We start from the raw sequence: 13,384 nt of genomic DNA, 5'->3' as shown, positions 1-13,384 counted from the left end.
ACACCCAATGAACTCTTAACTTGCAGCTTCACAAGTAGGAAACACTCACTGAGCTCTGAATCTGTAGCTCCAAAACAAGGAAACGCCAACTGAGCTCTGAACTTGCAGCTGCAGAAGTAGAAAATGTCCACTGAACTCTAAACTTTCAGATCCGCCATTAGAAAATTTCCACAGGTAGGAAATCCCCACTGAGTTCTGAACTTGCAGCTCCAAAAATAGGAAGTGCTCACTGAGCTCACTGATCTTATGGCTCTACAAGAATGAAGCGTCCACTGATCGCTGAACTTTCAGCTCCAAATGTAGGAAGGAAACACCCAATGAGTTCTGAACTTCCAGCTCTACAAGTAGGAAACACCCAATGAACTCTTAACTTGCAGCTTCACAAGTAGGAAACACTCACTGAGCTCTGAATCTGTAGCTCCAAAACAAGGAAACGCCAACTGAGCTCTGAACTTGCAGCTGCAGAAGTAGAAAATGTCCACTGAACTCTAAACTTTCAGATCCACCATTAGAAAATTTCCACAGGTAGGAAATGCCCCACTGAGTTCTGAACTTGCAGCTCCAAATGTAGGAAGGAAACACCCAATGAGTTCAGCACTACCAGCTCCACAAGTAGGAAACACTCACTGAACTCTGAACTTGCAGCTCCAAAAATAGGAAATGCCCACTGAGCTCTGATCTTATGGCTCTACAACTAGGAAGCGTTCGCTGATCGCTAAACTTGCAGCTCCAAATGTAGGAAGGAAACACCCAATGAGTTCTGAACTTCCAGCTCCACAAGTAGGAAACACCTAATTAACTCTTAACTTGCAGGTCAACAAGTGGGAAACACTAACTGAGCTCTGAATTTGCAGCTCCACAACAAGGAAACGCCAACTGAGCTCTGAACGTGCAGCTGCAGAAGTAGAAAACACCCACTGAACTCTAAACTTCAGATCCGCCATTAGAAAATATCCACAGGTAAGTAATGCCTACTGAGCTCTGAACTTCTAGCTCCACAAGTAGGAAACACCCAATGAACTCTTAACTTGCAGCTCCACAAGTAGGAAACACTCACTGAGTTCTGAATTTGCAGCTCCAAAACAGTGAAACGCCAACTGAGCTCTGAACGTGCATCTGCAAAAGTAGAAAACGTCCACTGAACTCCATACTTTCAGATCTGCCATTAGAAAATCTCCACAGGTAGGAAATGCCCACTGAGCTCTGAACTTGCAGCTCCACAAGCAGGAAACACCCAATGAACTTAGTGTCATATATAATACTGCTATACATCTCAATAATAATAGTGCCGCACAGGACGTAGGGTTACAGAGTGGTGGTGCAGGACACATATGGTAAAGATGAAGGAGGGCAGGGCTATTGAATTGATACGTTCCATTTTTGGACTTTACGCTTTATTGTTCTCTGTTTTTGTATATGATCTGTATGGACTTTAGACTTTTTATTCACCTACATCGGAAATTATTCTCTCACTTTTCATGGATGATGATGCAATTATGGAATAATTACACCATAAGGCAGATGTAGAACACCTTAGGGTAGAGAATACCGCCCTAGAGGGCACCTTCGTAACCTTGGTGCCCACTGTGCCACCTTTGCCCCACTGGGATGACCTCATTACCAGCCTCCCCCTCCCCACAATACATGGGTAGCTATTTCTAATAAAAAACTTCTTATTCAGGTGGGCAGGAGTCCCGTGGCCTGGAGCTCAAAGGCTGCATTGTTTTCTGTGATCCGTCTGCCGCCCCACTGAGGAAGGAAAAGTTCTGCAAACTAATTCTCTGCCTTCTCTTCCAGATTCCACATGTTCTCCCTGTAATGTTACAGAATATCGCTGATCATGGCTGTGGGGACTAGGAATCATCAAAAATATATCACACCATCAAATCCAGACTAGCACACACCTCATTGACAGTATATAGCAGTACTATGCATATTACGGCACTATTATTTGTGCACTATATGGCACTCTTAATGCGGAGAAAACAATAATAAAAGACAAATAATATAGTATAAACACGTTTCTAAAATAAAGGCATTTATTATTACATTGACATTATATAAAGCGCGTCATACTGCTATACACTGTACAAATAATAGCGCCATATAGAATCAGTGTAATAACGAGCCACTGATATTGTCCTGGTCTTACCTCGAAAACATAAGTGGCTCTATACAGTCCTGGTTTTACCCTTGCGATATAAGTGGCTCATTATTACATTGATTCTATATGGCATTATTATTTGTGCAGTGTATAGCAGTATAATGCTGTGTATCATGGACGGTATTATTTACATAGAAAGCCAGTAGTTTTGACATTGGCTTTATATGGCATTTTATTGTAGGTCAGTATTATATTTTTATTTATAGGATTCATTATATTCATTATTACATTGATGTCATATGGCGGCATTATTTGTACATGATAAAAAAATAAAACAATGCAGCGCATTGATTGGAAATGTGTGCGTGTGGATGAGGTGTCTCAGTGATTATATCATCGGTACATGGCTCTTTGACTGTATATAGCAGTATTATTCACTTTATTGCAGCATAACTTGTGCACTATATGGCAGTTACTTATGGATGTCATTGGTTCAACACAGAACTGAACATCTTTCATTATTATAGTGACATTATATGAAGTGTATTGTTAGGCGGTATTATCTTCATTAAAATGTGTTGATTACGCTGACAGTATTACTTCTGCACTATATGGCACGGCATGGTATTGTACTTTATGATGGTATTATTTGTTCACCGTATTAATGATGATATTATCTCTGCACAGGCAGCCATTTATTATTACACTGATTTTATATATTTCAGTACTGAAGGGCAGTATTATCTCAGCATTATTACATTGATGCTATATGGCGCTATTATTTGAACATCATTAAATAATAATAATGCAGCACACTGATTGAAAATATGTGTGTGTTAGTGTATGTGTGTTTGGGACTGGGGTTAGTCTGAATGCCAAAGTTACCGGCACAGTCCGCATTGATATTATATAGCAGCATTAAGCACTTCATGGCGGTATTATTTGGGCACTGTATGACACTGTGCTGCAAACTGTATTAACTCTGCTCAGAATCTCATTAATTATTACATTGACTTTGTTAACTGGGTGGTACTATGCCTGAATTGAAAACTGTTCATTATTACATTGACGTTATATGGCGGCATTATTTTTCTAAAATAATTTAACAAAAATAGCAGAAAATGAATCAAAAGTGTGTCTTGTGGGCGGGATTATTGTCAATGCCTATGTCATCAGCTCGCAGATCATTGACAGTGTATAGCTGCATTATGCACTTTATGGCGGTACTATCGGTGTATTATGGATGCTATTATCCCTACAAAGAATGTCATTCATTATTATTTGGGCATTGTGCAGCACTATATTGAACAATGTTTCATCTACAGTGAAGGGTGTTCATTATTATATTGGCATCATATGGCGGTTTTATTTATATTGCACCACATTTGTATATAGGGACAACATGGCTCCGTAATGCTGAGGTCTTCTTTTCCCCACCTGCTTTTCTCCAACCCCATCTATACGCTCACATTTTTGTGGTCACCACCAGTTGCCCCCTTTATTTGTATACTTTTCCTGCAGGTCATTCTGGGTAATATAATTCTATGGTTTATGACATTGTTTAGACTGGGAATCCTGGTGGAGGTTACGCATCGGTAGCTGGATTTAATAATCTCATCTGCGGAGCTGGAAACAGGAGGGAATAAAGCCAAAGAGGCGGAGCCGAGATCTGTCTGTAGCAAGGAAGTCGCCAGATCTACGGAACATTGCCAGAAATCCGTATTCTCAGTTCTCGCCATCATATCCCAATGCTCAGAAATGCATCCTGGGTAATTCCGCTGTTTAATGTATACGTATATACAGTGGGGAAAATAAGTATTTGATCCGCTGCCGATTTTGCACATTTTCCCACCTACAAAGAATGGAGACTTCTGTAATTTTTATCGAAGATACACTTCACCTGTGAGAGACAGAATCTAAAAATAAAATCCAGAAAATCACATTGTAGGAGTTTTACATAATTAATTTGCATTTTATTACATTAAATAAGTATTTGATCACTGACCAACCTGTAAGAAGCCTCCTACTCTGCACTCATTACTTAATTGTTCCTGTTTGACCTCGTTACCTGTATAAAAGACACCTGTCCACACACTCAATCACACTCCAACCTCTCCACCATGGCCAGGACCAAAGAGTTGTCTAAGGACACCGGGGACAACATTGTAGACCTGCACAAGGCTGGGATGGGCTACAGGACAATAGGCAAGAAGCGTGGTGAGAAGGCAACAACTGATGACACAACATTAGAAAAGGGAAGAAACACAAGATGACTGTCAATCTTACTCGGTCTCCATGCAGGATCTCGCCTCGTGGGGTAAGGATGATTCTGAGAAAGGTCAGGAATCAGCCCAGAACTACAAGGAAGGACCTGGTCAATGACCTGAAGAGAGCTGGGACCACAGTCTCAAACATTACCATTAGTAGCACACTACGTCATCATGGAGTAAAATCCTGCAGGGCACACAAGATCCTCCTGCTCACACCAGCACATGTCCAGGCCCATTTGAAGTTCACCAATGACCATCTGGATGATCCAGAGGAGGCATGGGAGAAGGTCATGTGGTCAGATGAGACAAAATAGATCTTTTTGGTATCAACTCCTCTCCCGTGTTTGGAGGAAGAAGGAGGATAAGTACAACCCCAAGAACACCATCCCAACCGTGAAGCATGGTGGGGGAAACATCATATTTTTGGGGTGCTTTTCTGCAAAGGGGACAGGTCAACTGCACTGTACTGAAGGGAGGATGGATGGGATCATGTATTGTGAGATTTTGGCCAACAACCTCCTTCCCTCAGTAAGAGCATTGAAGATGGGTCATGGCCGGGTCTTCCAGCATGATATTGACCCGAAACACACAACCAGGGCAACTAAGGAGTGGCTCTGTAAGAAGCATTTCAAGGTCCTGGAGTGGCCTAGCCAGTGTACAGACCTGAACCCAATAGAAAATATTTGGAGTGAGCTGAAACTCAATGTTGCCCACCTGAAAGATCTGGATCTTGTAATTACAAATAAAGGTTTCTACCAAATATTAAGTTCTGTTTTTCTATTGTATCAAATACTTATTTCATGCAATAAAATGCTAATTAATTATGTAAAGATCCTACAATGTGATTTTCTGGATTTTATTTTTAGATCCTGTCTCTCACAGGTGAAGTGTACCTACGATAAAAATGTCAGACCTCTCCAATAGTGATGAGTGAGTGTGCTCATTTCTCGAGTTTTCCGAGCATGCTCGGGTGGTCTCTGAGTATTTTTGGCATGCTCGCAGATTGTTTGTGTCCCCACAGCTGCATGATTTGCGGCTGCTAGACAGCCTGAATACATGTGGGAATTCCCTAACCAACACCCAATCCCTGCATGTGTTCAGGTTGTAATAATCTACAAGCACGCCAAAAATACTCAGAGACCACCCGAGCATGCTCGGAAAACTGAGTAATGAGCACACTCGCTCATCACTACTCTCCATTCTTTGTAGGTGGGAAAACTTGCACAATCGGCAGCGGATCAAATACTTATTTTCCCCACTGTATATATATATATATATACACAGTACAGATCAAAAGTTTGGACACACCTTCTCATTTAAAGATTTTTATGTATTTTCATGACTATGAGAATTGTACATTCACACTGAAGGCATCAAAACTATGAATTAACACATGTGGAATTATATACTTAACACAAAAGTGTGAAACAACTGAAATTATGTCTCATATTCTAGGTTCTTCAAAGTAGCCACCTTTTGCTTTGATGACTGCTTTGCACACTCTTGGCATTCTCTTGATGAGCTCCAAGAGGTAGTCACCGTTAATGGTTTTCACTTCACAGGTGTGCCCTGTCAGGTTTAATAAGTGGGATTTCTTGCCTTATAAATGGGGCTGGGACCATTAGTTGTGTTGTGCAGAAGTCTGGTGGATACACAGCTGATAGTCCTACTGAATAGACTGTTAGAATTTGTATTATGGCAAGAAAAAAGCAGCTAAGTAAAGAAAAATGAGTGGCCATCATTACTTTAAGAAATGAAGGTCAGTCAGTCCGAAAAATTGGGAGAACTTTGAAAGTGTTCCCAAGTGCAGTGGCAAAAACCATCAAGCGCTACAAAGAAACTGGCTCACATGAGGACCGCCCCAGGAAAGGAAGACCAAGAGTCACCTCTGCTTCTGAGGATAAGTTTATCCGAGTCACCAGCCTCAGAAATCGCAGGTTAACAGCAGCTCAGATTAGAGACCAGGTCAATGCCAGACAGAGTTCTAGCAGCAGACACATCTCTACAACAACTGTTAAGAGGAGACTTTGTGCAGCAGGCCTTCATGGTAAAATAGCTGATAGGAAACCACTGCTAAGGACAGGCAACAAGCAGAAGAGACTTGTTTGGGTTAAAGAACCCAAGGAATGGACATTAGACCAGTGGAAATCTGTGCTTTGGTCTGATGAGTCCAAATTTGAGATCTTTGTTTCCAACCACCGTGTCCTTGTGCGACGCAGAAAAGGTGAACGGATGGACTCTACATGCCTGGTTCCCACAGTGAAGCATGGAGCAGGAGGTGTGATGGTGTGGAGGCTTTGCTGGTGACACTATTGGGGATTTATTCAAAACTGAAGGCATACTGAACCAGCATGGCTACCACGGCATCTTGCAGCGGCATTTAGTTGGACCATCATTTATTTTTCAACAGGACAATGACCCCAAACACACCTCCAGGCTGTGTAAGGGCTATTTGACCGAGAAGGAGAGTGAGGGGTGCCAAGCCAGATGTCCTGGCCTCCACAGTCACCAGACCCGAACCCAATCGAGATGGTTTGGGGTGAGCTGGACCGCAGAGTGAAGGCAAAAGGGCCAACAAGTGCTAAGCATCTCTGGGAACTCCTTCAAGATTGTTGGAAGACCATTCCTGATGACTACCTCTTGAAGCTCATCAAGAGAATGCCAAGAGTGTGCAAAGCAGTCATCAAAGCAAAAGGTGGCTACTCTGAAGAACCTAGAATATAAGACATATTTTCAGCTGTTTCACACTTTTTTGTTAAGTATATAATTCCACATGTGTTAATTCATAGTTTTGATGCCTTCAGTGTGAATGTACAATGTTCATAGTCGTGAAAATACAGAAAAATCTTTACATGAGAAGGTGTGTCCAAACTTTTGGTCTGTACTGTGTGTGTATATATATATATATATATATATATATATACACTCACCGGCCACTTTATTAGGTACACCATGCTAGTAACGGGTTGGACCCCCTTTTGCCTTCAGAACTGCCTCAATTCTTCGTGGCATAGATTCAACAAGGTGCTGGAAGCATTCCTCAGAGATTTTGGTCTATAATGACATGATGGCATCACACAGTTGCCGCAGATTTGTCGGCTGCACATCCCAAAGATGCTCCATACAAGGCAGGATGGATCCATGCTTTCATGTTGTTTACGCCAAATTCTGACCCTACCATCCGAATGTCGCAGCAGAAATCGAGACTCATCAGACCAAGCAACGTTTTTCCAATCTTCTACTGTCCAATTTCGATGAGCTTGTACAAATTGTAGCCTCAGTTTCCTGTTCTTAGCTGAAAGGAGTGGTACCCGGTGTGGTCTTCTGCTGCTGTAGCCCATCTGCCTCAAAGTTCGACGCACTGTGCGTTCAGAGATGCTCTTAGGCCTACCTTGGTTGTAACGGGTGGCGATTTGAGTCACTGTTGCCTTTCTATCAGCTCGAACCAGTTTGCCCATTCTCCTCTGACCTCTGGCATCAACAAGGCATTTCCGCCCACAGAACTGCCGCTCACTGGATTTTTTTTCTTTTTCGGACCATTCTCTGTAAACCCTAGAGATGGTTGTGCGTGAAAATCCCAGTAGATCAGCAGTTTCTGAAATACTCAGACCAGCCCTTCTGGCACCAACAACCATGCCACGTTCAAAGGCACTCAAATCACCTTTCTTCCCCATACTGATGCTCGGTTTGAACTGCAGGAGATTGTCTTGACCATGTCTACATGCCTAAATGCACTGAGTTGCCGCCATGTGATTGGCTGATTAGAAATTAAGTGTTAACAAGAAGTTGGACAGGTGTACCTAATAAAGTGGCCAGTGAGTGTATATATATATATATATATATATATACAGTATATATATATATATATATATATATATATATATATATATATATATATATATATATATATACACACACACCTATGAAATATGATTTGACCTGTCTTTATCAGTGCCTGAATATATCTGACCTCACTAGATTTTAGGACTCCAAAAAGTGGGAAGAGGAACGCAGGAACCAGGGCAGCAGCTCCAAGGGGAACGGCCTCCGACACCCAATAGACGGCGGTGACTATAAGGACATAGGCGCAGGAAGATTCCTAAAAAAGAAGAAAAACCTTTTTTGGAGATTCAAAAATACACAATTGTGGGTCAAAATCACTACTGATTGCTGTTTCTAACTACGTGGTATATAAGGAGTTAATGATGATGTATGGTGTATGGACAGCCATGGATGGAAGATCAGATGTGTTACCTATGGCACATGTACCCAGCCTATGTCCGCCTGACAGACACCCCTCAGGACTGTAATATCAAGGATACATAACCCAATTCTCACCTAGTTGTAATATTGAGTCATTATAGAAGGCCATGTGTGGTCAGCCGAAAGGGAAAGTGTGAACAGTGCCATTCACAATGCCCCATCACAATGCCATCTAAATTGTGACCATTACAGTGCCATCTACAATGCTCCATTACAGTGCCATCTACAATGCCCTATTGCACTGCCATTCACAATACAACCATTACAGTGCCATCCACAATGCCCCATTACAGTGCCATCTACAATGATCCATTACAGTGCCATCCACAATACGACCATTGCAGTGCCATCCTGTCATGTCGGATGCTATTCACACTAGGGCGTCTGACAGACAGCGGTGATTCCACATTCGTCCACTATATGCTCAGTGGCGTCAGCTAGACTTTATCCAGGTTGTCCGGGGTTAATCTAGCTGGTAATCGGGTTGGAGGCTGGGTCACGCCCGTGGCCTTCAAATAGTCATTCTGGACTTTGGGCGTCGTCGATTATAGCTTGTGTCTTGTGCCTGGTGATCTCGGTCTGGAGTGGTGGTCTAGGAGAAATAATATCGTATCTGGTGGTGTATTATCCTTTGTCATATTTCTCCTTCCTATATTTGTATTTGTTTTGCCCTGTGCACATTTTAGTATTTTCCTGTGTGTCTGCGGCGTGGTGCGTTTTTAGTTTTCCCTGTCTGTGCTTTCTGTAGGGGTTGGTGTGTGGTCTTATCACTGGGTGGCGGGTGGAGGTTTCAGCATAGGACTGAAACAGGAGTCAGGGTCAGGCCTGGCGGCCCAGACAAGCACACCATCAGTGTAAATTCTGGGAGAGGGACAGACAGGGTCTCCCTAATCTGAGGGATATCGCAGGGGCCCGGGTAATCAGCTGTAGTCTACTCAGTACCCGCATGGACAAAGGATAATACACCACCAGATACGATATTATTTCTCCTAGACCACCACTCCAGACCGAGATCACCAGGCACAAGACACAAGCTATAATCGGCGACGCCTAAAGTGCAGAATGACTATTTAAAGGCCACGGGCGTGACTCAGCCTCCAACCCGATTACCAGCTAGATTAACCCCCGACAACCTGGATAAAGTCTAGCCGGCGCCACTGAGCGTATAGTGGACGAATGTGGAATCACCGCTGTCTGTCGGACGCCCTAGTGTGAATAGCGTCCGACATGACACATCCACAATGCCCCATTACAGTGCCATCTACAATGCCCTATTGCACTGCCAGTCACAATACAACCATTGTGCCATTTACATTGCCCCATTACAGTGGTATCCACAATGAAACCATTACAGTGCAATCCACTATGCCCTATTGCTGTGTCTTCCACAAAACGACCATTACAGTACCATCCACAATACCCCATTACAGTGCTATCCACAATGCCACCATTACAGTGCCATCTACAATGTCCCATAAGTTTCACCCACAATGTCACCATAACAGTGCCATCCACAATGTCCCCATAACAGTGTCAACCACAATGTCCCCATTACAGTGTCATCCACAATGTCCCCATAACAGTGCCATCCACAATGTCCCCATAACAGTGCCATGTGCAATGTCCCTATAACAGTGCCATCCACAATGTCCCCATAAGTGTCATCCAGTGTCCCCATAACAGTGCCATCCACAATGTCCCCATAACAGTGCCAACCACAATGTCCCCATAACAGTGCCATCCACAATGTCCCCATAACAGTGCCAACCACAATGTCCCCATAACAGTGCCATCCACAATGTCCCCATAACAGTGCAATCCACAATGTCCCCATAACAGTGTCAACCACAATGTCCCCATTACAGTGTCATCCACAATGTCCCCATAACAGTGCCATGCACAATGTCCCCATAACAGTGCCATGCACAATGTCCCCATAACAGTGCCATGCACAATGTCCCCATAACAGTGCCATCCACAATGTCCTCATAACAGTGCCATCCACAATGTCACCATAACAGTGCCATGCGCAATGTCCCCATAACAGTGCCATCCACAATGTCCTCATAACAGTGCCATCCACAATGTCCCCATAACAGTGCCATCCACAATGTCACCATAACAGTGCCATCCACAGTGTCCCCATAACAGTGCCATCCACAGTGTCCCTATAACAGTGCCATCCACAATGTCCCCATAACAGTGCCAACCACAATGTCCCCATAACAGTGCCATCCACAATGTCCTCATTGTAGTGCCATTCAGAATGTAATGATTATAGTGTCATCCATAATGTTCCCCTAACTGTACCATCCACTGGGTCCCCATAGCTGTGCGATTTAAAAAAAATCAAAACAGAACCATCCACAACATTCTTATAACAGTACAGTGCATAATATCCTCCTAATAGTGCCATTTATGCCTTCATAACAGTGCCATCTACAATACCCTCATAATAGTGCTATCTACATTACCATCATAACAGTATCATCTATAATACCTTCCTAAAAGTGTCATCCATAACCCCATCATAATAGTGCCATGTACAATTCTGTTATAACAGTGACATAATATAACACCTTTCTAAAAGTGCCATCCACAATAACCCCATAGCGGTACCATCTATAATACTCACATAACAGTGTTGACCAAAGTGTCCCTAGAATAATGTCGTCTCCATTACAGTGCTTTTATAAAATTGCCATCTATAATGGTCAAGAAAAATGTCAGACACCTTGTCCAATAACAGTGTCAGTCTGAACATTACAGCCACAGTTGCACCTATAATGCCCCCATTGCGGTGCCATGCAATCACACAGTGACTTTATAAAATTGTCATCCATAAAGCCCCATAATTGTGCTTGTCAGTCACTATTAATGTTAATGTAACTTTCTTTATTGTGGTGACGCACCTGATTATGTGCCCCCTTATTGCGGTCATGGTTGGGGGGAGCAGGTCATGATCCAGTAGCAAAAAGTGTTAGTAAGTCCTATAATACTTACACTGCTGGGGTGCAGAAGGGGAAGGGGAAGCAGTAGAAGGGGGATAGAGATGACCAGGACTAGGTTCTTGGATCGCATTAATTGGGTCCACACCCCTGCCATCCTGGTCCGGAGGTAGCTGAATAGGCGTCTGTCCAAACTCATGAAGGTTTGCTGATGGATTTTCTTCTAAGTCTCCCTCTTCCAGAAATCCTGTGACGCCCATTAATCCTTCGTTCATTTCTCCCCCACAAACTCTGACTTAGGTGGCACTTGTTAGCATTTTGTTAAATACATTGTCAAGGTTACTATTCTTAGGGATTAAAAAAACAAAAAAATTTTAAAAAATCCGATAATCCTAAATTAACCGCTCCCTTAATGTATGGAAAGGAACGTGGTGATCTTGACTTTTGAGTTTTCCGGCTTCATAGCTGATTAAGCATATTACGTTACAACTTTTTGATAAGTTTAGACTTTATAATAAAATAAAAAAAGGAAAAGGTAAAAAAAAAATAGACAACCTAAAATAAATTTAAAAAAACCCCAAATGAAGTAAAGTCTATAAAAATTCCCAAATTACAACAAATAATTAGAAAAACCTGTAAATAACAGTAAAGTGGAAATAAACAAAATGCAATAAATGGGTAGTCATAAAAAAGAATAAAAATAATAATAAAAGAAAACCCTAGAAAAATTAACTAAAATCACAAATATTTGAAAAAAATATATAGCAAATACAGTAAACCTAAAAAACAAGAGGAAAAAAATTAAAAAAAACTATATAGAATGGACTTTGGCTATCTGGACATTTAGTTTTTCAGCATATTAAGTTATAACCGTGTATAAAAAGTGTAAGTTATAGTAAATAGAAAGGGAAAGCCTAAAAAAAATTGACAATCAAAACCATAAAAACCTAACATAATAAAAGAATAAAGAGGGCGCAAAAAAACCTAAAATAAAAAAAGAAATGCACAACCTAAAAATGTACAACCTAAAACAACAAGAAAAAAAAACTAAAGCAATGGACAACTTAAAAATAATAAACCTACAGAAATAAAAAGCAAAAAGTATATCAAAGATGTAAAAACACAAAAGGGTAAAAACAAAAAAAATGAAATAAAATAGGCAACGTAAAAAAATAAATTCTAAAAAAATAAAAACTAAAAGAAAATGAAGAACCTTAAAATAAGAAAGTGAAAAATCTAAAAAAAAGATAAATAAATGTAACAACCTTGAAGTAATAAAAAGTTATAATAAAAAAATGTAAAAATTTACATAAACTAAAATGACATGAAACAGACAATCTAAAATGTAATAACCTAAGAAAACATAAGAATAAAAAGCAAAAATGGACAACCTATGTGTAGTAGATGCTCATAGCAGATCTGGAATGACAAGCACGGGGGTCTTCTGCAGACCCCCAGTTGTCATGCCAACCCATCGGCGCCCGCGATCATGTGACAGGCGCTGATGGGCGGGGTTAGTGACTCGCTTCCGGACGCGACCATGTCAGAAATTGACAGCGGCATTTAACATGTTAACAGTCGCGGGTGCATCGCGATTCTACCCGCGGCTGTTAGGGGCACATGTGATTAAATCAGCTGTCATGTGCCTGAAAATAGCGTCGGAATAGGTCGTAAGGGGTTAATCATTTACAAGAGAAGATGTTGGTGTTCACAACTTTAGATTTTTGGCTGCAATGAGGCAGATTTATCAAAACTGTCTTCATTGCCCATAGCAACCAGTGCAGGTTTCATTTTACTTT

General features: G+C 41.6%; 1 protein-coding gene across 1 annotated transcript in view; it reads right to left on the bottom strand.

Moving 5' to 3' along the window:
- The window catches only part of SLC13A4 (solute carrier family 13 member 4), a 35,371-nt gene extending 23,482 nt beyond the window's left edge, over positions 1-11,889 (bottom strand). The window contains exons 1-2 of the mRNA XM_077266760.1: positions 11,641-11,889; positions 8,345-8,473 (exon numbers count right to left, since the gene is read on the bottom strand). Coding sequence (XP_077122875.1) covers positions 8,345-8,473; positions 11,641-11,784 — 273 coding nt within the window. The 5' untranslated portion in view covers positions 11,785-11,889. The remainder of the gene's footprint in view (positions 1-8,344; positions 8,474-11,640) is intronic.
- Positions 11,890-13,384: the final 1,495 nt, after the last annotated feature.

This window comes from Ranitomeya variabilis, chromosome 5 (assembly GCF_051348905.1).
Source record: "Ranitomeya variabilis isolate aRanVar5 chromosome 5, aRanVar5.hap1, whole genome shotgun sequence".
NCBI classification, from domain to species: domain Eukaryota; kingdom Metazoa; phylum Chordata; class Amphibia; order Anura; family Dendrobatidae; genus Ranitomeya; species Ranitomeya variabilis.
Note: the sequence above shows the minus strand (reverse complement) of the source record. Positions and strands in the feature narration are given on the sequence as shown.